Raw genomic sequence first — 26,874 nt, 5'->3', positions numbered from 1 at the left:
TATGCATCATCTATCATTTATTTTTATTTTTTCAGGACAATAATGCTTTCAAAATGTAATTAATTTTTTTTATATTTATGAAAGTATGCTTGTGTGTGTATATATACATATATATATATATACGTGTGTGTGTGCGCGCGCACGCGCGCGTAAAATATATTTTCAAAATAAAATTATTCCATCAGTGTAAAATATAGACGTGTTTGTGTGAAAAATGTTTTAAAATAAAACTATTTCGTTCTAAATAATTTTGTAAGAGCTTTTTCATAAATTCAAATACATGGAAAAAATAATTTGTTACCATACATGTCCCATAAAATCTAATAAATTGTCATAAGATTATAATCTTATTTTCATTACTTGTAAGGTAACTTTTTGAACAAATATCGTAAAATAATTTTTGAATAAATGTAATAAGGTAACTAAATCGTCTAGAGTTTAATTTTTATTTACTAAATATGGTATCCGAATTATGTCCATGAAATATTTTCTTTTTTTATTAAACGAAAATATTTCTTAATTTAATAATCATAATGAATAAATATTAAACAATGATAATATTGTCTTTTTAATTAAAAATGACATTTTATGACTTTTTTAATTACTTACATGACACGATTATGTGGCATGCCACATATGATTGTAGCGCCGAATCTGACGTCATATTATGACGCCCTAACAGTGCTCAAGTGAGAATTGGAGGTGGATGAAAAATATTGTCCGGAGCAAATGCCTATGGAAGAGAAGGATAGAATTTCATATGAACTGGTCTTGGATTTGCCATGTCTATGGAAGCAGGTAGTAACTTCGAATAATTAACTCCCTTGGTATTCAGATGCAGGTAAATACTTAATTTGTATGTACCAATTCTTGAGAGCCAAGCTAATTGACCCGCTCCTTGTCTTAAAAATAGTAACATATTTCTAAAGAGTATATCCGTTTAGGAAACATTTTTTAAGTTTGAGCTGCTACTAGTCAAGTTAATCAAGTGTGAACAGAGGCTAATTGTGACTCTACATCTCTGAAGCTACATGAGAAGAGTGAAGGAGCAAGAAATAATCAAGTTAGCCGGTGAACATTTGTCACAGTCAACAGAACTTGAGCAGTCTCTATAGTCACTCCCTATCCATTTTTAGCTACATGGAGGGGAGCTGTTGTGGTTCATACTTGTTAATATCAGCTTGGTAATTTTCAATAGAGAAAGCTGTTGTCATCACATAAATTTTTTAAGGTGCCAATGTGTCTCTTGCATTTGTTTATTCATACTGCGTTTCCATATTTAGTTTTTTTTTTTCTCGGTATCTTCATGGCACTGATCTATCAACTTCCATTACTTAAAGAGTATTTATGAACTTCTGCAAACAGAAGCAGCATAAATAAAAGTCTGCATCTTCTGGTGGCACATAGTAAGTGGACAAGAGAATTCAAACACGTTGACCACATTTTGAATGAACAATGATAGATGAGTATTATGACTATTATCACAGAATAATGAAGATCATATACTCAGGATATTTCGACATATTGTTGATGTTACCACTAGGTTTCGTCTGTGTGAAAATGTTGATTTAGGGGTCAAAAAGAAAAGATACCCAAACTTAGGATTCCCATATTAAATAGAGAAACTCTTGAGACTGAAAATGAGGCACACCGAATTTGTGTTTGAACAGTAAAAATCAGTTCCTACTTCCTACAGAGAAACTGAGAAGTCCTTTGTAATTTATAATCCAGCAAATTGCTTTGACTTTCCCAACTGTCACAAACCCTCTGCATAGTAGTAGTATATATACAATGATAATACCAGTTTCATTCACAACTCATTTATAAAGAATGAGATCGAGGATGGGTAGAAATGAAGTAACTAGAACAGAGGGGGAGAGAGAGTATTGCAGGAAATCTTGGGCGGGAGGTCATGGAAAGGATACCCACTTAATACTTAATTGGATATTAATCAAGTACATCAAAGGTATCATTCTTTCCTAGACCTCCCGTTCCAATGATTTCCAGCTATTCCTTCCTCTCCCTTCATGCTAAGTCTAGTACCCTATTTGCATATCAGGTACTGAGGCTTCTCTACATTGCTTTAATTCTTTGTATGACTTTGTTAACAAAACTTGATATGATAGATTCTGGTAATTGTAGTTTGTTTACTACTATAACCTGAAGGCTAGCTCCTGGCCCCAATATTGACATATACATTTGCATAGGTTGCACATTAATGTAATTTTGTAGCATTTGTACTTTGCAGATCACACATCTCAAATTGGCTCTGGTTAAGACAACAACGAATTCTACACCATTCTAAATAACTTTCCTTTTTTTTTTACCAACCATACAATATCATTTACTATGATTTACTAAGTTCATAGTCAACAATTTGTTAAGACTTCAGATCGACAGATCACAAGTAATGTGTAGTACTCTTCTATGTAGATGGAGCTTGATTTAACTAGATAATGGAAGTATTTTTGTTCACCGAAATTAATATTATGCTTTGGATAACCACAATCAATGAGAAAAGTGTTTTTGTTCATAGAACAAGTTGATCTCTAGTAGTGTTAAAATACATACAGACATACATGTAGAAAAAGTTAATCTCTAGTTGTGTTTTATTACACATACTGACATACATGTATATCCTTTACTTCCGGGATGCATCGAGTATTCAGACCAAAAAAAAGGATGCATTTGAGTACCTTAGAGTAGTATGATGTAAATCTTTCAGGCACTTGGAAAGAGATAGTAAAGATAGGTAGTGTGGTGTTCTCAGTTTATTAGTTAGCAGCAATACATGATCTACAGCGGTCTCAATTAGGAAATTTCATTCATCTCAATTCAATGAGAATCTTATGAAAACCCTTACATGTGATTATCTTTGGTAGAAATTCTATGTTTATTGGAGAATGAATTCTATATATTAGCCGAAGTCTTCTTCATGAATTGTCTAGACAACAAGAAATTTAGAGACAAAACACACTTCTATATATATGATGAATAATCAAATTCTATTAATCCACTAATCACGGAAGAGGCACATTACATAAGAAACTACCATTTTATTTTTACTCAAACTAAGTTTGTGTTGTATGGTATGGGATGTATATGGCCATCGTACGTAATACATTTATTAGGATGTTGCGATGTTCTTAATTGTTGTCATACCAGAACTGCTTCTGGAGATACTGAACGACATTGTTGTCAACCTGGAAGGCCTTAGTGAGAACATCAAGGTTGATTGGAGGTGTGGAGCCGAACACATTATTAGCTATGATGATGAGACCTGGGTTCTGGCTGCTCAGTCCGGCAAAAGCCACAGCTTTGCCCTTTCCTATGTTGAACTGGAAGTGAATAAGACCAACTGGGAAGACAAACACATCTCCCGCGTTCAACACTTTGGTGATGAGGCGGTTTTCAGGGTTGGATGTGACGAAGCCAACCAATAGTGTGCCTTCCATGACCACAAGGATTTCTGAGCCCCGAGGGTGGGTGTGAGGAGGGTTAAGTCCATATGGTGCGTAGTCTATGCGAGCAAGGGAGATACCAAGAGTGTTCAGTCCTCCTATCTGCTCCACATTCACCGGGGTGACCCTGGAACCAAGCGGACCTGATGTGTTTCCGGGATTCTGGAGCCCGAAAAAGAAGAAATCATTTGCTGTTACAAGCTTAGGGTCCTTGCAGACTTTCCCATTCACAAACACTGCAATATGCATGGAAAAAAACACGATATCAGAACATGCATTCATGCAAATACCAAAAGAAATCATATAGAAAACATATACATATACTAGTGAGTAGATGCTAGTCTCTACCAGCAGTTTCGTTGGGTTTGAGTGCTACACAGAAATCTTGGAGAGAACTAGGATCAGAGGCAGAGACAAGGTGGATGGTAGCCAGTGCCAGTAGGGCAAAAGCAGCAGCAGCAGCAGGGAAATGAGCACCCTTCATCATCTTGATCTCAATACTCGTATATGTTAAGTGTTTTTGTATAAGAGAGAATTGGAGGTGGATGAAAATATTGTCTGGAGCAAATGCCTATTTATAGATGGAAGAGATGGGAGAGAAATACATTAGAACTGGTCTTGATTTGCTTTGTCTATGGAGGCAGGTAGTAACTTCGAATAATTAATCCCCTTGGTAATCAGATTTCAGAAGCAGGTAAAGACTTAATTTGTGTGTACCAATTTTTGAGAGAGCCAAGCTAATTGACCCGCTCCTTGCCTTAAATATTCAACATATAAAGAGAATATCCAATTAGGGAAACATTTTTTAAGCTCATGCTACTAGTCAAGTTTTGATGTGCCAACAAGAAACCTAGGTGGCGTACATATAGGTGACAGACTTGAGCAATCTATATAGTCATTGTCTATCAATTTGTTTAGCTACAAACTGGTCTTATGTGGAGAGGAGATGTTGGGGTTCGTAAATGTGTTAGTATCAGATTAATATATTGAAGATGAATGAGAAAGATGTCAGAAATGTTTATTTTCTCAATGTTTCTCTTGCACGTGTTACGACCATACTGCGTTTCCATTTATCTGCATTTTTTCGAGGTATCTTCAGGGCACCTACTGATCTATCAATTTCCATCGGCATAAATACCGATTTGCACCTCAAATTTGACTGAAATTGTCAATTTGTACCCCGAACTTGCATTTGAGTCAATTTACCTCCTAAACTTGGTAAAAATTGCCGATTTACACCCCGAACTTATATTTGAGTCAATTTACCTCCTAAACTTGATAAAATTTGCCAATTTGCACCTCATCCGTTAAATTTAACTGTTTCTATCCAATTTTGCGTCACATGTCATGCATTTAAGGGGTAGTATTGTCATTATATATTTATATTTTTCTTAAAAATAAATAAAAATATTCTTTAAAATGAGAATTATTTTGTTAATCAAATTATTTACTTCCATCTTTTTTTTACTTACTTAACCCTACTTTGAATTATATATTCAATATACTCACTCATTCAAATATAGTGTGTTGTATATAAATATATTTTTATATGTACACATTGTTGGAGGATGAACAAAACAAGAATAATAACGACGTAATAGAACAAAACGTAACCGTTTATTGATTGATAATGAGGCCAATATATAGGCATTACATAACCACAATCCCGTAGGATTCGGAGTCCTAATCTATTACAGAGATGCGAATCTATCTCTAACAGAAAACCTAATAAGACTAAGACACACACAATACACACAATGGTAGAATAGTAATTCTCTCGGAACACACATTTATTTTTAATTTTTAATGTATTTATTTATTTATATTTTTTCTAATATCTTTTAACATACCATATCACATAAAATAATAAATATATAAATCAATAACATGTTTCGAAAAAACAAACATTGTAGCAAGTGTTCCTCTTAAGTAATTTTATTAATTTATTTCATTATTCAATATAAATAAATATATAATGACAATACTACCCCTTAAATGCATGACATATGACGCAAAATTGGATAGAAACAGTTAAATTTAACGGATGGGGTGAAAATCGGCAATTTTTACCAAGTTTAGAAGGTAAATTGACTCAAATGCAAGTTCATGGTGGAAATTGACAATTTCAGTCAAGTTTGGGGTGCAAATTGGCATTTATGCCATTTCCATCACTTGCCCTCTTTAAGAAATTCTGCAAACAGCAGCAACAAAATGGTTTACAACGTCTCGAACTCTCGCTCTTCTGTGGCACACGGCATGTATACTAGAGACTAGAACACATGGACAACAATAGAAACGATGATAGACGAGTGTTATCAGAGAACAACGAAGATTATGTAAACAGATATTTTACTTGAGCTGTGTTGATAATTACCACTACTTTTCTTCTAGCAGAGAAATGTTGGCCTAGGGTGTACTAGAAAAGATACCCAAACTTTGGATTCCAATATCTAAAAGTCGTGTCTGAGACTTGGAATGAGAGACAAATAATGTGTTTGGACTGTAAATATCAGTTCCAACTTCCAACAGATAAGACTGAGAACTCCAGTTAAATCGAGCGCATTGCTCTGACTGTCCCAAAAATGTTACAACCCGTGTGCATAGCAGTATATATACAACGATATACCAATTTCATTCGCAAGCTATTCATATAGAAAGAAATCAGGGATGGCTATAAATGAATAACTAGAACAAAGGGAAAGAGATTTGCTGGAAATTTTAGGCGGGAGGTCATGGAAGGGACACCTACTTTGATAAAACATCAAAGGCAGCATTCTTTCCTAGACCTCACGTTCCAATGGTTTCCAGCTATTTCTACTTTTCCCTTCAATTCTAGTATATTTGCAGCAGTTACCAAAGCTTCTCTCTATCGTCTCAATTATTTAAAGCCTTTGTTAAGAATGCCTAAAATTATTGTTAACGTGTCCTGATATAACCCACACGCTAGCCCCTGGCCAGGGGTCATTAATTTTCTGTTATTCCGAGCAGCAATATATACATTTACGAGTCATATGGTTGCACATATATGTAACTATGTAGCATTCCTTGCACATCACACAACATAAGCGAACACAACAACATGTCCTACACCATTCTAACACCATTCCAAATCACTCGCATTCTTTCTTGACCAACAGTGCAATAGCATTTGGTTACTGTCAAGGATTAAGTAAGCTGAATATGATGAAGGAAAAGATTTCAGAAGACTGGATTCCATTCCCGCACATAAATTCCAGTAACTTATCTCCCATCTCACATTTTTACACTGCATAATAAAGCAAGTACGAGAAACAAAGGCTTAACTACCTTCTCCTTGATCTTTTTAGCAAGATATCAATCGAAGCCACCACAAAAAACCACAAGAGGAGAAACTATGCAGCAACTTATCTTTATATATAGGTATCGATATATAATAATCCAGTTGATCAACAGTTCAAGATACCAGAAATTTATTGCTTCTACGATAAGCATTATAGGCAACACTATGGAGCCACCAGGCACATTCCACATGAATGACATGATACAGACATATATTTATCAAAGCCAACAGACTAAATTATTTATAAAGAAAAAACGCGGATTTCAGGCTGCAGCATCAACTGTGTGTTCACCACCTTCTTTCTCCACAAAAACTTTGATGTACTCCTTCCTGTCAAGAAAGGTCTCTATGTAAGAGACTCAAAGGGTATCAATTCTATTGACAGACTACACATATGGACACATATCCATACCTTGCTGGAAGATGGTCATGAGGGCGATTGAATGGAGTCCAAATTGGATCACCAATGAAAAGCCGCATTGCCTGCCATATATTTTAAAATTTACATATTTTTCAGAAGGTGTACCCACAAGTTTAAGATATTGACTACTGTAACTATGTAAGGAACATAGGGCGACTCAACTGCCACTATGTCGGCGACAGAGATGTTAGATATGTCCAAGGAAAAGGACATCACGTGCTACACTATTTGTGTAACATTTATGTAGAAAAACTTATGAATTGTCTAGCAATTGCAAGTGCCTGTCACTTAAGAGTCTCACTACCTCGCAGGTGTCATATGTTTCAAGTCAACTACTGGGAAGTTATGAGCATGAAGTACACAGAATTGTTCAATAGGGAAGAATAACAAGATAAAGATCATCTAGTGTTCAAAAATGATGTAAATGAAGACGAGGATAGGTAAACCTCCATCTTGTCTACACATTATGATCATCCCACGATAAAAACTTATTCCAAAGCACTGCATCATGCTTAAGTTGTTTTTTGGTGAAGATAGTGCATCTTAAAACTTCACTTCCTTGGAGATGGCAGAACAAGGAAATGAACAGTGAACTCAAAAAGGTTTGCAAGGAACCAATACCTTTATGTAGTTGTCTGTGTCCAAAGTAAAGCGGTGATAAATTCCAGCAGGCAAAACAATCATTCCACCCTTTTTCACCCATACACGAATCCAACGTTCGTTTCGGTCCCTAACATCAAAATATCCTTCACAAGAAAGTATAAAATCACCTCTCTGAACAGGCAGATAATATGGGACAACAAAACAGGATCAAGCATAATTAATCCTACCACTTCCTGCGACTGCATAACGGATTTCCTCATCAGTGTGAAGATGTTCCTCAAAGAAGTTCTTTATCTTCTCCTCATAGTTTGGAAGCTTTTCAGGGCAAACCTCACAGAAGTCCTAACAAAGGGGAAAACAATATTAAGTTAATCATACGTATAACTGTGAAGAGAGAGCTATAGCCAGTTTGCAAACTATTTTTTGATTTGTCATAATGAGGAAGTCAGAGAAAGCCCCATCACATTTCAAGTTCAGGTTAGGTTGATTACACAATCAACTGGAGAAACAAAACCTCAAGTTAGCGTAACAAACCATGTAGGAGTAACCGCGGTCTGCACGGATTTTCTTCAACTCCTCATCTGTTTCATAGTTATTAGCATCTAAACGCCAGCTGAGAACCCCAAGCTCTGGAAGGCCAACGTTACAAACAGAATTAGTTCTCCACGATTTGAATAGAATAATAACTAGTATCATCTGGTTCGACTTTCTAGATGGTATAAAACATAAAACCAACATTAAATTAAATTATTAACATCAATTTCTGTAAAATACTGGTTTTATTAAATATAATCATAATATTAAGTTATAGCCCAACAATGCTCACCAGCAAGTTGGTCCAGGGACACAAATTCCTTGGGCTCGCGGTGATGGGGGAGTCTTTGGTCCTCATCACTATCATCCATGTACCATGCTTGAATGACATCCTCTCTCGGGTCCTGTATATCTCAAGATAATACAAAACAAATCAAGAAACCGCCTTAGCTTCATTGAAATATAATCTAGTGCTTCAACAATCAGAATATCAATTAATCGAACATGGAAAATCCCAACTGTCAACATAAAGATGTCGAAGGAAATTCCAACCCTAAACTAAAACACCCCAATCTAATCTTATAGACGATGCTCAATACTTTTCCAAAAAATTCTCATAACTAGTTACAGTTCAGCAAAATTACATAAGAAATGAACAACTGAACAAGGGCTATTAATAATCCATTCAGCTTGAATATTCTAACTATAACCATGCATAACATCAAAGCTAAAACCCAGAAACCTCAGTTCGTAAAATGGATAACAATTTAATCATAGCAGTATTCAAAACAATTTCTAAGGGGAAACACATCAATGAAAAGACATAGAATGACTGCTCTGTTTTGCAAATAGAAAGAAAAAAAGATTAAAACTTTGGATTTCCCGGAGAAAACCCAAAATCGAAATCGAGAAGAGGTTTGACCTTTTGGGTGGCAACCATAGCTGCTTTTGGTCAGGCAAACACCAAAGTCGATCCCTGGAAAACAGAACAGGAGTTTGCAATGGCTTCGTGTTCCAGGCCTCTTCTTAAAAATGTGATAGTGGGCTCAAAAGACGAAAATGCCCGTCACATCTTAATGCAAATCAGCCATTTCGTGTCCAGGTGAATTGAATGTACTACTTTATGATAGTTCTAATTTCTAAACAACAGATTTAAATAGTAATTAGATCAATATAATAAATAAATAAGCGGTAATTATAGAAAAGTTTTCCACTACCTTATAAATTCCCTTCACACACACGTTTACGAGGTGTATTGTGCTAGTTTGCTATAAAGATAGTGGAAATGACATGATTTTAATCTATTTCTAAATATCACTTCTATTTTTCAAGTGAATCATGTTTTTACGAAAAAAAATCAAGTGTATATATATATTATGTGGTGATAATCCTAATATAACATGAGAATAATATGACGAGGACGTCAGAGACAAAGCATGAAGATAATTGCCTTCAATATTTGTTCAGAATCTCATTAAATTGAAGTCATTAAACTCTCAATAAGATCCCTTTAAAGTGAAATGAAAGAAATACTAAAATCAATATAATTATGAGAATTACATAAGTATTCTCTCACAAATTCTCATAGTCCATCAAATCAAAGGCATCCTCGCAATCCTTACATGTCGCTAACCACACATTCGTTTACATGTCTCAGTTTTACCAAAGTCCCAAGCATAAACTTATTCAAAAGAGAACTTGACAAGCTAGCCTAACAATTGAACTCCTCCTTCATCTAAATGTCTTGCTCTCGAGCGATACGATGGGGAAAGACGGAAAGTCAATCAACATTTCCTATCCCAAATCTCTCGCTCTTGTTAGATTTGATGAGAAAAAAAATCATTTATGCATCAATTTATCGAAAAATGAAGGGATTTGTACCAACAAAGAGGTACAAATCTTTCATCCAAATGCCTCCATCTTTTTGTTCAATCGAAATACTATTCTTTCTGCATCCATATCTATTGCTCTTGTAGCTTAAGTAAAAATAAATGTCATTTGACTTAAATTCCTCATTTTTGTTCAATTTGACGAAACTAAGACACCATTTTGCATCAATAAATTTAAAGAATGGATGGATGTAAACCAATAAAGAGGTACAAATCTTTTTCCATCCAAATCTCTTCTCTCTTATTGTTCAATTTGATGCAAATTAATCTTTTGTCATGCAAGTTAGAATATTATATATAGTATGTGTCTTTATTGAACACTATGTATGTATTTTACATATCTCGCTTTAACCGAAGTTAAAACATAAACTTATTCAAACGAGGAGCATGTCGGCAAAAGCCTAAGTTTAAGTTTTACTGAAAAGTAAAAACTCTAAAATCGTGATCATGTATAAAATCATGAAGTGCATATCTTGGCGCCCAAACTAGAGACGCCACTACTAGCTAGGCTGTGCCCAGACACCACCCAAACCTCTTATCATCATCACCACCCACAAGAGCGGCTCTCCAAGTCGGAGAACAGGGAGAGTAGGGCCGTAAATCGGCTTGAAATTGGTAGATGGAGGCACAAAGACATCCGCTGTGTTTGTTGAAACAATCGGTGAGGGAGGGCTTGAAATGCCCCCATAACCCCCAATAGAGCTGCCTGGAATTGGCGACGTTAGGGAGTTGAGAAGATGAGTTAAGAGAGAAACAAAGACCAAAACCATGAAAGATACAATTACAAGGCAGAGGCCAATGTTGTATTGAAAATGGTCTGAGATTTTCATTTTAAGTACATTTTCTGATTTTCATACATTTTTCCAAAAGGTAAAAACATATATATAGAGCTTCAACATAAACTACCATACAGTAAGACTTGTAAGAACAGTACAAGAAGCCCTTTAATGAGCTTCTAATGCAACTCCAAGTTTCTTAGTGAAGCTCTCAATGTACTCCTTTCTAGCTGGATGTTCTTCCTGTGGTCGATTGTAAGCAGTCCACACAGGCTCTCCCACAAACAACCTCATCAACTGCATCATACCCCAACAATTTGACCAATTAGATCAATCAAACATCTAGATTTATCTATGTTCTTATAGTGTGATTCAGCTTTTACAAGTATAACCTAGTATAAGGTTTAACCCTAAACATAGTATCAGCTCTCTCGCTCAAGGTTAATCCATACTTCCCATGTCGAGCCTGCTTATATTCAAACTATGCATATTATTTATAACCTTAACACCTCTGATGTGACCATGCTTCAGTTGTTATGTTGTTCCAGAGTCAGATTCTACGTGCTTCGAATTGTTAGGATATTGCCACCATGTAACATCATTCAGTGAACAAATTTCAGCACAGTGATGTCTTACCTTAATATAGTTGCTGGTATCTAGAGTGAACCTGTGGTAAATTCCGGCAGGTAAAATGATAAGATCACCGGCCTTAATCCAGATTCTAATCCAACGATCATCCTTGTCTCGGACATCAAAGTATCCACATCCATCTAAACAATAACGTATCTCTTCATCACCATGAATATGCTCCGTGTAGAAGTTCTTCAGCTTCTCATCATAGTTCTGCAGTTTCTCAGGGCATATATCAAGCAAATCCTATTTCACATCACAACTATCCATTAGCCGAAAAGTAAAGGTTTTCAAATAATCACAATTCAGAGCATGTTATAAACAACTAAATACCATGTAATTATAACCCCTGGTTTCTCTAATCTGGCGCAGCTTTTCATCCTTCTCATAGTCCTTGGGGTTCAAGCGCCAGTAGAGCACACCCAGCTCTGCAACACAATCATTAAATGGTTAGTAACCTATTCACACGATATGAACAATCCTATCTGAAGCTTGAAAGTTCAATCTTTTCTGCTTAACGTGAAGGGAAAGGTATAAAAACTAACCTGCCAAATGGTCCAAAGGAACAAATTCTTTGGGGCTTAGATGGTGAGGAAGCCTTGGGTCTTCAACGCTCTCATCCATGAACCATGCCTGCTTCCATTCAATCAATCATAGTAAAACCGACCCATTATTTGTATATTACGAAGTTCTATGGGAATTGAAATACGGTACCCTAGTAATGTTACGAGGAACTCACCTCCATCGCCATGGTTGACTCAAAATTTTCAGCATCCGCTTCTCGATTGATATCAAAGATTCATAGATTATATAAGAAAAGAGAAATGCCAGTTTGCACTTGATTTTTTAACGTAGTTTTGGACGCTATTGTCACATTGTGCCACTTGTATGGTTAGTTTTCCTTGAGTTGCCCGTGGAGATCATTCTTGGCCAATGTTGTTCACAATTTTATTCTGCCCTGTTTGTATCATCATTCTAGAATGTGCCTTTTGAAAATGAAATTAGAGGTTATACTTGGATATGTACTTATCATAATACCAAACAGCAAAGGCCATGATGTCTAAAGTGGTTGTGAAGGGCAACCGTAAACCATTGAACAATTCTAAGTTTCTAACAGTTGCAGAGACCTTCGGAAAACATTACAATTCTGATAGCTACACCAACTGAACAAGTTGCATCACATTTTTGCCAACTATCATTGGCCACAAATACACAACAGAATAGATTACATGACACATTGATCCGTAGCTACAAAACGTTGAGAGACACTTTCCTTCAACATGTACAATAAACTCTCTCAGATACAAGTTTGGTACCGCATAGACTTCATACATAAGAAGTTGAAAAGGATGAAAAGATGATCCTACAATTTACAAAACTGATCAGTCATACCAGTTCAAAAGGAGAACTCTCCTCCTGAAAGCAAAAGTCAGTGAGAAATATTCATGGTCCTGAGTAGCTCAAACACAAAGTGGGTCTCTTGGAGGCAATTAAATTAAGTTCTTCTCTTCCTTCCTATCAGGTGTTTCAGGTACGCAAGTCTTAACTCTTTGTGACCTTATAGAGTGTCACGTTCAGCATTCCAGGATATCTGCATACAGTGATCAATTTGTAATCGTCAAATTCCATCTGGACAAAATTGTATTCCCTATTTTGTTGGAGAAACTACAATATAAACAGATTGAAAATTCTCAGTCATGAGCGTATTTGATTAGCTTACCATTTTCATTTAGGTCAACAGGAAGACAGCGAAACTTTGTCTGATTGTCAGCTATTTGAAGCAACCCAGGTTGCTGGGGTGGAGAGCCTGTGCTACTCCTACTTGAATTACCATTTGAGGTATGTCTCCCGAGTGGATGATTGAAACAAACCTCCAAGCTAGAAGTTGGTCCCATATTTTTCTTAATCTTTACTCGATCCCTTGTAGGAACATGAGCAATGAAAAAGGAAAGAATAAATGGGTTGAGATTAAAGGATCAAAGAATTTACACGTAATATACAATATACTGATCAATAGCTTCTACCAGATGTACCTGTCTTTTCGCTTTTCACGGTATCTCTGCAACAAGACTTTTCTACTTGCCTGACCATCTGCATTTTTACAATTACTTAGTGAATTACTTATTCCATCAAACACTGCAACGAATCTTACGAGCTTTTTCATCAAAATCTTTAAGGCATGAAAAGGTTCTCATATTATCTCCACTTCAAAAGGCTAATCAGAAATATCTACAGATCAACTCGTTTAAGTTTAAGCTGAATAATATGCTTTGCATGCATTTCAATTGAATCTTTCCATACACTTAAGGACTGTGGAGTTGTCATAAGTAAAAAAATAGAGTAAATGGAAAGGTAATGCTTGCGACTTAAAGCAACAGGGAAGCAAAGTAACCGGACAGTGAAAAAAAATATAAGGTGGAATACACATGGAGAAGTTACGATTAACAACAATTCGAGTTGCAGATGCAAACAATGAAACAATTAGTGTTGGGTTAAGTAAGTGCCTGTAATTCAATCATAAAACTTCTGGATGATGGGTATACCCTTCAAGTTACCTTTATCCCATATTAAGACCATTAAACCACATTATTCCGCCAAGGCACAAAAACTATAGGGCTTACCAGGATCACGAGCGTTGTTACCTTTATCCCAGTACAGCTGAGTGTAGTCAGCAATCCCATCTGAAAAGTTCAGTGAAAACCCCCATTACCAAATATCCAGAGTTCTTTCTCAATACCAACAATTACTAACAAAAACATTACTCCAACTGTTGATCGTCGAAGTCCTTAGGGTACGAAAACTCTTTACCTATTGGCTTCATTGCTGAGCACAGTTTTGGATAACAGCGTCAATCCGCAATTGAGTTAAAGATTAAATTTTTCTGATTCTATTCAAGAGTCTGCCTACTTTTTTTGGTTTTAAGACCTGGATACTCCAAAACAAATAGTAACAATACCTTCTTATTTTTCTTTTTCTTCTATTTCTTCTTTCTTTTTTCGGAAAAGACAATAGTTCTCTATCTAAGAATCTAGCTAAGCTTAATCATTACTGATAAACAATTAAACATAAGGCTCTAAGGAACTCTGTAGCGCTGTTATTATTATGGACAAGAAGTTCAAGGAAGTTGAACACAGAGAACTTTTTTGTTTCATCGTCTGCATATTGACCTTATGTAAAGCCATCTCCTATTTTTTACACAACCATGAGACTGTTTTCAATATAAAAAATTAAGGAAACCATAGTACTTGAAGAAGAAACAAGGGAATGTGGCTGATACAGCGAACTTCAGATGTTATTCTATTTCACATATGCAGTTTTGGTTCAATGCAAGTACAGCTAACTTCATTTTGCCATATAAGTTACAAATAAGCTTGGAAACCTACAGGAAATACCTGTTTGCATAGCCTGAGGGATTGTGGCGTTAGGTGGGAAAGGGCCATCTTTATCACCTGCAATCTGAAATTGGCATCGCAAGGAGCTAGCTGCTGCAGTTCCACTATATTGACTGTCCAGAGGCAAATGATTTGGCCTTGCTGCAAGATGCATGATTTTTTGTGCCTGCAAGTCCATAGATTACTGCATTGCAAAGCTTATCTCCAGTATCCAAGCTGAGAGGAAGCTTCATTTACCTTATCTGGTAGCACTCCATCATACACATTCACCTTGCCACAGTAGAAAATTGTCATTTGACTCACTGATGCTTTGGTTGCACACTGATTTTTGCTGCCACAATATTAGATGCTTCTCTTTAGACTTAGTAATAGGATATCACAAGAAGATTTTTATGGACGAAAGTGACCTAGATCTCATCAATCATATAAGACACATGATATTTCCATAAAACAAAAATAAACAGCAACAGTTCAATAAAAAAAATAGAAAGGTGGACTAGGTTTCATACTCGGAACAAGTTCATCTCTGTCAGAATAGATTACCCTAATTTAGTCTCATATTTTGTGAAACAGAATATCCAACAAAAAGTGTCACCTCCCTTCAAATGCATATTTAACATGTAGCTTACGCACAGTGTGCCGGGCACCATACATGTCAACAAGACATGACCCCTCGAGAAGACACGCCCATAAAATAAAAAGGAATCTCTCAGGGATCCTAGAACGGAAAACTTGGTGCCACTTTCTCATGTAGGACTCCTTTATCACCAAATTCAGCTAGACACTTAAAAAGAATCCACATCTAAATTTCCCCCGCTTATAATCCACATTCGTAAATCAGCAAAATCAATCGCTAGACTCAGTCAAAAGACCCTCGAACGAGTACAAAAATCACTACCAAGGCCAAACCTACTAATTTCGCAAAAGCTCAATTAGTAAAATTCACTGCCACGAGAATCTGCATCCGAAATTCCGCAACTTACAATTTCCAATTAACTCTCTAATACAGACTTAATAAACTCTATACTAGTTTCAACTTTCAACTAAGCTAAAATTACAGTAATTTACCACACACATTGATTTTAACTCGCAATCAAACAACACGAATCACTAAACTCAAAGCAATGCCAGCTTATTAGCCATCAAAAGATCCCGGAAGCGAAGACAAACCTGGGAGCAATGGCTTTTACAGCAGGCTCAGCAGGACTGGTGACTTTTACAGCAGCCGGTTCAGCCGGCCGGTCCTGCCGAACCGGTTTCAGCGGCTCTTTCTCCGGCCCCGGCGCCGGTTCTTCAGCCGACTTAGTGCCGGGGGCTTCAGCACTGGCCTCCTTAGCTGAATCAGTCGAATTTGAAGCCGGCTGCACAGTAACAATTCCGGAATCAAACAACCGCCGCCATGTTTTCCTTCACGTTTTTTTTTACTAGGAAAGTAAAACACAATAAAGAATTACCCGAGGCGCGGCGGCGTGCGGCGGACCTACAATCTTTCTGAGAACTCCGGCGCCGGAGTCGTCGTTGGGCTCGAGCAGCGCCTTGAGTGAGATCACCTGCTGGATCGCCTGCGATTTGTTCCACGACGGCCGCCGCATTCCTGTACGGACACGTGTCACATTTATTTAAATTACAGAAAAATAATTAAAGAGAGAACCGAGCAGATTTCCGGGGCCGGAAAAGCGAGGCGGTTGTTCAGAAAAGGTGAGGGGCAAAATCGGAAATTAGAGAAGTAGAGAGTGGGAAGGTGTGTGACCTTTTTCCTTGAGGTAGTTGCGGCAGTCTTCGCGGGTGAGCTGAGAAATGTCGTCCTCGGTGAGCTGGTTGAGCGGCTTCTCGAGGATGGTCCGAAACGACGTCGTCGCTGTCCCGCCGCTCATGGTGGCTCCCCCCGGCGCGCGCGATCTGGTGCGGTTTCGTAATTTGGGGCGAGTTTTGAGGGCGAAAAGGAGGTGGCGGTGGAGGGAGATGAGAGAGAGCCGCGGCGTCTGAGTGAAGTCAAGTTAATTTAAGGGAGTTTGGGGTGGGGGGCGGAGGGCAGCTGAGGTTTCACCCTAGAGTGCCACGTAAGCAGTGTCCGAATGATTCGGGTCTTAAACTCGGGGGTTATTAATTGCGGTTAATTGTTTAATGGAGGGTTTAGTGGGTTTTGGATTAATAGTTAATGACACTGTGGGAGGGATTAAGGGGACAGATTTGGTTAAGGGGTGAAGGGCGCCCCTATGGGTGTAGGGTGGGGGGAGGTTATTTAGTTTTGTGTTTGATGGAGGACTAGTTGGCAAAGTGAACACCCGTGTTACCACGATTGATTTTGGAAATCACATAATGTGATGTACCATTTTCTATTTGAATTTGAGTCTCACACTCTCACACCATGAATTTTTTTTTTGATTGATTGAAATGCATTTACGCTAGGTCCGGATGAATTTATTTCTCTCTTAATGTTAACAATTTTATAACTTTTTTTGTAAGACTTATCATATACACTGATACAACATCATTTGGTCTAGTGCATAAGTCTCTCCTCGTAAGTGAGAAGTCGTGAGTTTGACTCACAACAAATTTATTATGACATATTAGTTGTTATTTGTAATGTTTGCATGGTTACATGAATTACCTCATATCTTGATTCTTGCAATCTCTATTCATATGATATTTTGACTTTCAAATACGTCTCATAAAACACTTGAAAACTAAGGTGTACAATTATATATACTCAAAGGAAGTGCGTAAGATAGGAGTCATACAATAAGTATCGATCTATTGTGTACAGCCTTGGTGATAGGTCGAACAATATAAGAGTAGATCGCTCCTGTCCCCTAGCCTCCTATCCTGATCGATGCAGTCACCTGATGCTCATTTCATTTTACGGATAGATGCTTAATTATTCTATCCATCAAACACGCCTCGAGTTCCTACCTATACCTTCCACATTAACTCGTAAAGGGATTAGTTCGCACCCTTTTCGCGATCATGAATGATGAATTATTGTTACTCTCAAATCATTTGTGAGAGTTTGTAGTTGCATTTGCAATTTGTACATATTTGATTGCCTCATTAGACTTATTAGACCATTTTAGCATACATCTTCTTGCTTTTGAAGTTTGTAGAATCTGCGTGGCAGCTACTCTTCTTTGAGTACGTAGCTGCGAAGACTATATGTATGATATCTTAATTTTAACTTAATTTGTTTGGGATATGATTTTGTATCTTGTGCAGTTAGCTTTGAGTTAGGATTTTTAATCATTCAGTGTCGGAGTTTAAATTTGAATCACATGGTATCGATTTTTCTTCGACCTCCTTATCGGAGCTGCATGTTGCTGATCGACATTACTCACTTAGAATGATGTCGAGTGGATGTGATTTACCTCTAGTTCTCCATTACTTCGAACTTCAAAGTTACTAGGATATGGGATGATGATGAAACAATGAATCACTGGCATGCACATATCAAGCAAATGATATAGCCATAAAGTTCTTTCACGATGATGATTGAAGGATTTGAAGTAGTTGCTTCAAACAAAACATGACCTATCAAACAACATAGCTAGCTAGCCACATATATGATAAGAGCACTTTATGCGACGTTATTAACATGTTTTTACCTCTATTTTGTACTGTGCTTAGCCCTTATTGTTATAATATTGAGTCATTGAGTCGTAGTAAGAGTCGTGTGCGGTATTAGATGTTTTTTATGCTTACATGAGTTAAAAACGCATAATTAATCTAGAGTCCTAGTTTGAGTAGAAATCCTTGTAGGACTAGGAAACTTAGTTGGATTAGGAGTCTTCATCTTTCTACGTTTTGATCTCATTGGCGATATTTTGAGAGTCTTTCTTGCACTAGGAATCCTTGTTAGGTTTCGAAACTAATTATCTCTTACTTATGATTTTATTTTCTTATTTTTAGATTGGATTTAAGAGATAATACTAGAGGAAAACAAGAGAAGTCATGCACATGGAGTCATATCATCAACAAGTTATGCAACAATTAAATAGAAGAGATAAACAAATGGAGAGAATTAAGAGATGAAGTCATTGTTGTGGGAAGAAGAAAAGAAGAAGGAAGAAATAAATATGAAGATTAATTAAGTGAAAAGAAGATAGATGAAGTCATGCATATGCAACCTAAAAACTAGAAGATGATCATTAAATGAATAAAACATGGCATGATTTAGGAAATAAAACATGACATGATTTAGGGAATAAATTATGGCATGATTTAAGAGATTAAATCATGGCATTATAATAGGAAGAAAGAGGCAAGTTCAAACCAAGTCTACCCTCTCTCTCACCTCTCAAATAATATCACTTCTCATTTGCATTCAAGAACCAAAACTCTAGCAAAATACTACCTCAAACATTCTTCACCAAAAACAGCAAGTCGTTCTCCCCCTATACAAATTTCATCTCCACCGAAATCACTATTGAAGACACACCTCTAAGACTCCTACAACGTGTGATTCTCGTAACTCATCTCCATGGCTTTATTATTTTTTGATTTTCTACAATACTTTGTCTATGAAGATTGTAGTATGATGTTTGTGTAGGATTATTTTTTTGTATTAAAAATCAAAATGTTCAGATTGTTTTATTGGATTTTTGGATCTTTGACGAATTGATGGTTTCCTATAATTATTGAGTTTGTATTTCTATTGTTATGTTCTAATCATCTTTCTCATACTTTTAGATAATTTTCAGATATGTGCATATGAATTTAGTGCTTGGATGTAATCCCTAAGATTGTGTTTGAGTGCTAGATTCATCAACCATATTGACACAAATCGAATCATGCCCTAATTAGATTCGGTTTGTATTGATTAAAAGTGGTAAAAATTCTGGAATTTTGCATGTGAAATCATGATGGGTGACGCCACACATGAAACATGTCTCTAACAAAAATTTGGTGCTTAAATGTAATCTTGTTTGATTTCTACTCTAATTGTTATTGAACTCGATTGCATGCAAATTTAGTTTAGGCCATAAGTTAATCTAAATGTTAAATGAAATCTTGCATGATTAGATGATCTCCTAAAGCTCTAATTGTATTGGTGTCTAAAAAAATATGTAATTGGTCGAATTAGAATGCATGATAGGTTCGAACTTGTAATTATGTGGTGTAATGGTAAATTTGGTTTAAGTTTGTTAAAGAGAAGTCGATCATGTAAATAGTAATTTAGATTTTATTTTAGTAGTTAATAATCAATCTCAAACCCCCTATTATTTGTTAACACTAAAAGTTTAGAGTTCCTTTCAATTCCCCGGACTGAACGATCTCTGCTTATTCTTTACTAACCATGACATTTTATAAGTAACGTCTATCAATATATAAAAACGAATTACTTACACAAATTCATTACTACAGTAGTACGATATATAGCTCCCGGCTCAACTACTCTACATGCTTTGCATAATTGCAGTAGTGCTGCTTCTAGTAGATTAATTTACTTGAGACCCTGATCTAGAGCTAGACTAGCTCTACTCATCACTCATTTCAGTTGCCAGAAATTAATAACTAAGGGAATTGAAAAACTCCTCCAGATTGTAGCTTTGCACAATTGCAGGCACTGTATAACAATCGATATTGCGCTTTTATATTCCTGGCCAAGTTACATAAGTTAATGGAACACGAACCAGCATTGTTAGTACTGATAAGGACGGGTCTCTATGGATCGAAGAAAAATGAAGACTGCCTTCCGCATAGACATGAATGTACGAGCATCATCAGTTATCCACAGGCTAATCGACAAACTCAGATGCATATAATCCATCAATTGCTGCTTCGAATTCGGAAGCCCGTTCAAGATAACATGTTTGATAATGATAGGTCGCAAACCTCAAATAGCTGCCATGCCGGCCACTACAATATCAGAGCGAGCTAGTACACAGTACAAATTAAAAAGATCTTAGAAAAAAGAAGAGAGGCCTTAGCTGATAGACAGTGTACCATTACAGGCCGTATAAAAGTACATGGTTATTACCCTCCTCTAACCATATGGCCTTGCAGAAACCACTTACTCAAGAAGAATTTGCAGGCTTTGTATAAGCAGCCTAAAAGTAAAAAACCAAAGCGTGCATGGAGCCCTAAATGCAGCTGGAGATATTGTAGAATTGTCCAGTAGATTGTATAGCTAGCGCTCTCGGTAGTAATACGTATTCACGTACTGCTATAGACCCGATCGAAAGAAGGACGTGCAATATGTATCATATCTCTGCAAACGTAAGTTAATTATTGACATTACTAATAATTAGATATGTCACTGGACATGCAGGTTGCAAACCCTCACGTTAGTTTTCCATTTTCCTAGCTCTACAGTACTACTCATCGTGTATATAGACCTTTCTGGCCGGCCAACTGAAATTTAAAGCTACTATATCTTTTGCTTGCACCGGCCAACTGAGAAGATCGAGATATCTGATCACATTTACTGCTCGATGAAGACCACGTACACTGTTGCTACATTTGAAGAATCAAAGTTTTGGTGGTTAATTATATATAACTACTTGCTGATAAAAGCATTGCATAAATAATGTAAGAATTGACTACTGAGTACTTGTATAAGTACTCTCCCAAGTGATAAATGAACCACAAGGTAGAATCTAGATGAGTGCTGTCTTCGCAAGCTTTCTGAACGTACTGCAAAGTAGTTAGTAAATGGATCACTGCATATCTTTCATGATCATTATGCATATATAGGAGTGATCGAATTAGTTTAGCAGAGAAGTGCAAGAAAGCTTAGCTATCATCAATCCGGGTTTCGTGATCATTTTTGAGATCTGGAATCTAATTTTTAATGGATCCTATTACTAGCTCAGTGAAGCGTCCCTTTCCATCTAACTAGCTTGTACAGTGTAGTGTAATCATGCATATACAAAACAAGTAAATGGTTGCTTCCTGCCACGGACTACCCCCTTATTAGGTAATCAACAGTCCTACAACTGTTTGAAGTAGGCCGTATCATTATCCCCACTCATTAATTCAGGCCCAATATGCATGTCTAAACTTAAAAGCGTAGCTTGTTTCTCGCAAACAACCTCGATCTCATTAATTAAGCTTCAAGCTTCTACTAACCCAGAAAAGGTTAGCGATGAACATCACCAATATTGGCTAGTTTTGAACTAGGTTACAGAATTACGATATGAGTTTGAAACTTTAAACACGATAATAATATGCATATGGTTTCCGAGTTTGAAAGAAGTGGATAGTTTATAACCACATCTTTATAGGTTTCAAACTTTCAAAGTTCATTGCTATTTTATTTACTTCAAGTTGTGCGTAGGAAAGATGCTTAGTGCGTCCCTGTTTGCTATGCTTTACGATGATAAAACGTGTACATATAATGTACAGAAGGCACTAAAAAAGCTTTTTACTATTTGTGCTCAATTTTAAAACCAGCATTGAATTTGCTTCATCAGCAGATGTATTCTATAATTTCTATGCATGCATTGTAACAATAAAAATGTATTCTATGCATTTGTTTAAAAGACATGTAGTTTATTTTTCTTATCGAGATTTTCACGGTGTTCTTCACATGCAAGATCTAATAATTAACAAGATGAATGTTATAATTAATACAAGATTGACATGTATATTTCATCACGAAAAAAATATATTGTTTTTTTTTAGCAAGAACTTCACCTAGCTATCTCAATAATTAGAAACGCTTTAAAGCGTCCGACAGCACCTTTGAACGCTTTGTAAAGCAAGCGTGACCAAAGATGTCCATTGTACAACCTAAGTGACTTGCCTTGTGCAACCAAAACCAGGACCAGATCGAGAGCCAGCAAATCATTCCAACTCGTCGGAGTGTGGCAGCTACTCCTCATTTCTCCCTTTAATGCAAACCCCAGCTCCCCAAAACCCGTCAAATCACTCACTGACGTCGTCCCAGATCGATTCATCGACTCTTATAGTCTCCTCTTTCTCTTTCCCTCCTCCCCCCTCTGAAACCCTAGGCCCGCACTTACAGAAAGATCATGGGGCTTCCTTTAATACTATATATTCTTCAATTCTTCTCCTCCCTCTGGAACAAAAATAAAGCTCCAGAATATAAAACAACTGCTAGGTGTCCATGCCCCATTGTAGGACCCTGCCCTCTGCATGAAAGGTCCCTCCCTAGAAATTCAATAGAGAGAGCAATAATGGTGTGTATTGAACATAATACTAACTAGTATATAGAGAGGGTTGTGGCCTTGTTACATAGAGTATCGGGTTGAGTGGGGCTGAGGCTTCACCCAGATATATACACACGTTCTGTGTTTCATCCCGTACAAGACAAGCATCCTTCTCCTCCATTCTCTTCTCCACACGGGTGCCTACTACCTTCTATAGTGACTCTCATTTTTACCTGGAAAACCTACCTCCTTGGGTCATATTACATTCAAAGCCACCCTTTCCTTTATTTCCTCATTCCTCGTATCACCCATTAATTAACTCATCCTCTCTTTATGAACCCTAAAGTCGAGTAGCTTGCTTTGTCCTTCCAAATAGATTCATCATTCATAAGTTCATATAGATGACCTGCAGTACATAACCTTCACCAGTATTTGAAAAAAGAAGAAAAGAATTGGTTCGGGACATCAGGGGTTTACCAATTAGTAGCCGGGGCAGTTCATTTAATTATTAAGTAGTGATCACACATCATGACTGTATCTTTAGTGTAGTTAAGTCGGAAAATTGTCAAAGCTAGGTTTCTGAAAGTTCAAACATTTGATCTATGTTCGTCGGAAAAAATAAAGACCATTGAACTATATTACATGAATTAATGTAAAAAAGACTAATGTCTTATAAGATCGACCCGATAATGAATTGCAGTCGCAACGTATGATTCATTTAAAAGATAAAAAAGTGGTTTTGTTTGTCGGAAAAAAAGCCATTGACTTTTGTTAAAACGGATTTGATTTGTATAAAGTTCTCTAACATCTTATATGAGATCGACTCGACAATGAATGACATACGTAACATGTTCCTTATTTGAAAGAATGACTTAACACAATGCACATTATATCGGCACAAGTATATTAATGTGAATTTGAGTGCAAGTCTTAGTCAGAGACTTTGAGTGCTGTACATATAAAAATAGAGCTCTAAATCCTGACTAACAAGTATTTCCCCCATCTCATTGACCATGATTTTTACAGTGGCATTGTGGTGAATGTGAATTCCAAGTTGGTCTGTGTTCAAAAATGCATCACAATCATTCAGGGAGGGAATCGGGGGCCACTATACCACCCCTTAGCCAAGAAATAAAACAAACTCGATGCCATCTCTAGCTTTTGATCGATTTGTGTCTACTGTTTCTTATTTTGACTTGGACTACTCCTCTCAGTCCCTCAAGTCTCAACCCACACGCTCGCTCACACCGCCATAACCAACACCAGCCTCTCTCTCTCTCTCTCTCTCTCTGAATTCTCTAACTTCCTTTCCTGAGATATACAGCCCTGACTTTTCTATTTTTTACATCATCCGATCCATTCCATCAGTCTCAGACCTTCTCCTGCCTCTCTCAGAGTCCCAGGCCATCCAGTTGTAGCTACTTACCAACGTGCGCAGCTCCACATCAGCCATGGGCGTACTGCGCCACCGCCGCCACCATCACCATTCTACCCTCCTCACAGCCTTGGTTTTCATCTTCCTCATCACCTCAGCCTCCGCCATACGTACTACTCCAACCCATCTCGGTAACTAGTTAGTCTAGCACTTTTTCGATAACAACCCAAACTCTGTACCTTCCTAACCCTGCTGTAACTTATTTTTCATTCTCAGGTGAGCAACACGAAGAGAGCAAAGTAAATAGTCGTTCTTCGAAATCGGAAGATGAGACTGTGGCCGAGAAGAGACTGGGAGGGCCCGGCTCTGCGCCGCCGCGATGTAGATCCAAATGTGGAAGATGCTCGCCGTGCAAGGCGGTCCACGTCCCCATTCAGCCAGGTCTGAGCATACCTCTCGAGTATTATCCAGAAGCTTGGCGCTGCAAGTGCGGCAATAAGCTCTTCATGCCTTGATCTTTGATTTTTAGTTAGCTAGCTACGTACTAATTAGTCACAGAGATTAGAGATGGAGGGTGAGCTAGTAACTTCTGTAGAAAAATCAAATCTAGCTAGCTCCCAGTAACTGATTGTTTAGCATTTGATGCTTATATTTTACTCAATTCTTGCTTGAACGTCGTGGGGGACAAGGGAGGTGTTGGGAATGTAAAATTTTGTTTAGATATCCACGCTCTCTATCTCTTATTGTTTATGATCCTCATCATCATCTTCATCATCCTGATAATGATATATATATTTCCTTTTCCTTTTAATTACTGAAAATTTTATATGAGGGAGAGAATGGAATGAAGTTCAGGGCCTGTAATTAATTAAGATGATGAGTTATATATAGGGGATCGGATTTAGCTTGTTTTATTAAATTAATGTACAAACTTTAAATGCAAGAGCAACTTCTTCTTCTTTCTCAGATCCTCTTGCTCTTTCTTCTTCTTCTTCTTCCAGATTTTCTGCTTCTCTCTGTAGTGTAGCTTCAATAGAGAAAGTGATATACTTTGGAAAAGGGTGTAACAGTAGCTATTGTACTGTATCAAACACCCAATACAAGGGTAGCACAGCTGGGAGCTTTAATTACATCTTTCAAAAGTTTCATTGTATTTTAGTTCTGTTTTAGTAAAAATTGAAAGACTACCTTCGTACAAGACTACAGTACTCACACAGCTTTCTTTCTAGCTATGTTGCTACTCTTTGTTTTATCTTATCTGTTGCTTAATTATTTTTAGTATAAAAGAACCTATCTGTGGTCTTTCATTTTAGAGTGGTTCATTGCTGCTATGGTTGATGCATGTGGATTCTGCAATGTGTCTAAGCTCATTGTGTTTCTGAAATTTGAATGGTGAAGTAATGAACAGGAACACTGAATTATTGAGCTTTGAAGCTAGCTAGTAGTAAAAAAAGTAGACACTAGACAGATCAGGGAATAGGTTCACTAATTATGGGTTCCACGTACATGTTGCTTATCATTCTATGGATTAATTATTATGAACTCATAGAGAAAGATAATCAAGATAGTGGTTATGTAATAGATGATTATACGCCATTAATAACTTGTAAGTAGTTATGCTATCGCGTTAATTATATATATATATATATATATATATATATATATAATCTTACCTCCGGAGTTCCGGACCGTTGGATTTGGTCATTCCGGCCACCGGCGAAGCGTAACGACAGCGCCGACCAGCACAGTCACACTCCCTTCCTCCCGGCGCTCATTCATGTGTCGACCGCAGCTCCAACGCCGGCATACTCCTCCAAGAATATGCAGATTTCTGAAACATTTCCCAGAAAAAAACTTGATTTTTACAGAAATTTGCAGATTCAAGGAGAAGTAGGCCGGCACTAGAGCTCCACTCAGCACATGGAGGAGCGCTGGGAGGAGGAGAGTGCGGCTGTGTTGGTCGGCGCTTTCGTTGGCCGTCGCCGATGACCGGAATGGTCAAATCCGGACGGTCCAGACATCCATAACCAATAACGTCTATATATATATTATGTTTGAAAAATAATCATAGACTCGAGACAAGTGGAATATGAGAAGATTAGTGATCGACCAATCCTCATCGATGGTCACTATATATTCAGGAAAGTATACTATGATATATTATATGTGACTGTACGAACCATCCCTGCGTTTAGCTTCATATATACACACGGAAATACAGTGGTAAAAAAATTACCATTGCAATGAATTTGGAGTCTGTCAAATGGATCCAAAAAGCACAGTAAAATTATTCGGTCTCTGGATGTTTGAGAAGGATGTGACAGCATTTATTTCTCTCTACGGAAAATAAAAAGCTTTCTTCTCCG

The 26,874-nt window shown here is 37.1% G+C and overlaps 5 protein-coding genes across 8 annotated transcripts; 1 reads left to right on the top strand and 4 right to left on the bottom strand.

The window, feature by feature from the left end:
* Positions 1–2,984: 2,984 nt before the first annotated feature.
* On the bottom strand, positions 2,985–3,976 carry LOC126792844 (germin-like protein subfamily 1 member 11). The gene is made up of 2 exons (XM_050519321.1): positions 3,810–3,976; positions 2,985–3,697 (listed from the first exon to the last, which is right to left on the bottom strand). Exons 1-2 carry the CDS (start codon positions 3,946–3,948, stop codon positions 3,147–3,149), a joined length of 690 nt encoding a protein of 229 aa, XP_050375278.1. The 5' UTR covers positions 3,949–3,976; the 3' UTR covers positions 2,985–3,146.
* A 2,857-nt stretch (positions 3,977–6,833) lies between these two features.
* LOC126790356 (acireductone dioxygenase 2) lies at positions 6,834–9,419 on the bottom strand. Its single transcript, XM_050516564.1, has 7 exons — positions 9,261–9,419; positions 8,631–8,742; positions 8,339–8,433; positions 8,032–8,146; positions 7,823–7,947; positions 7,193–7,263; positions 6,834–7,110 (listed from the first exon to the last, which is right to left on the bottom strand). Exons 1-7 carry the CDS (start codon positions 9,276–9,278, stop codon positions 7,044–7,046), a joined length of 603 nt encoding a protein of 200 aa, XP_050372521.1. The 5' UTR covers positions 9,279–9,419; the 3' UTR covers positions 6,834–7,043.
* Positions 9,420–11,010: 1,591 nt separating this feature from the next.
* On the bottom strand, positions 11,011–12,441 carry LOC126791154 (acireductone dioxygenase 1). 2 transcript variants are annotated; one of them, XM_050517563.1, is made up of 5 exons: positions 12,373–12,441; positions 12,179–12,266; positions 11,967–12,061; positions 11,640–11,846; positions 11,011–11,300 (listed from the first exon to the last, which is right to left on the bottom strand). In XM_050517563.1, exons 1-5 carry the CDS (start codon positions 12,382–12,384, stop codon positions 11,172–11,174), a joined length of 531 nt encoding a protein of 176 aa, XP_050373520.1. In that variant the 5' UTR covers positions 12,385–12,441; the 3' UTR covers positions 11,011–11,171. The 2 variants fall into 2 exon arrangements, with proteins under 2 accessions (XP_050373520.1, XP_050373519.1); XM_050517562.1 differs by having other exon boundaries at positions 11,014–11,300; positions 11,640–11,879; positions 12,373–12,437.
* Positions 12,442–12,692: 251 nt separating this feature from the next.
* LOC126790596 (protein TIFY 4B-like) lies at positions 12,693–17,006 on the bottom strand. 2 transcript variants are annotated; one of them, XM_050516901.1, is made up of 9 exons: positions 16,776–17,006; positions 16,480–16,619; positions 16,196–16,386; positions 15,263–15,356; positions 15,026–15,191; positions 14,255–14,314; positions 13,667–13,724; positions 13,354–13,553; positions 12,693–13,224 (listed from the first exon to the last, which is right to left on the bottom strand). In XM_050516901.1, exons 1-9 carry the CDS (start codon positions 16,897–16,899, stop codon positions 13,208–13,210), a joined length of 1,050 nt encoding a protein of 349 aa, XP_050372858.1. In that variant the 5' UTR covers positions 16,900–17,006; the 3' UTR covers positions 12,693–13,207. The 2 variants fall into 2 exon arrangements, with proteins under 2 accessions (XP_050372858.1, XP_050372859.1); XM_050516902.1 differs by having other exon boundaries at positions 14,276–14,314.
* Positions 17,007–24,413: 7,407 nt separating this feature from the next.
* Positions 24,414–25,125, top strand: LOC126791696 (EPIDERMAL PATTERNING FACTOR-like protein 5). Of its 2 annotated transcripts, none has more exons than XM_050518159.1 (2): positions 24,414–24,678; positions 24,785–25,125. In XM_050518159.1, the coding sequence occupies exons 1-2, from the start codon at positions 24,585–24,587 to the stop codon at positions 25,021–25,023; spliced, it is 333 nt and encodes a 110-aa protein (XP_050374116.1). In that variant the 5' UTR covers positions 24,414–24,584; the 3' UTR covers positions 25,024–25,125. The 2 variants fall into 2 exon arrangements, with proteins under 2 accessions (XP_050374116.1, XP_050374115.1); XM_050518158.1 differs by having other exon boundaries at positions 24,414–24,699.
* Positions 25,126–26,874: the final 1,749 nt, after the last annotated feature.

This window comes from Argentina anserina, chromosome 4 (genome assembly GCF_933775445.1).
Source record: "Argentina anserina chromosome 4, drPotAnse1.1, whole genome shotgun sequence".
Classification (NCBI taxonomy): Eukaryota; Viridiplantae; Streptophyta; class Magnoliopsida; order Rosales; family Rosaceae; genus Argentina; species Argentina anserina.
Note: the sequence above shows the minus strand (reverse complement) of the source record. Positions and strands in the feature narration are given on the sequence as shown.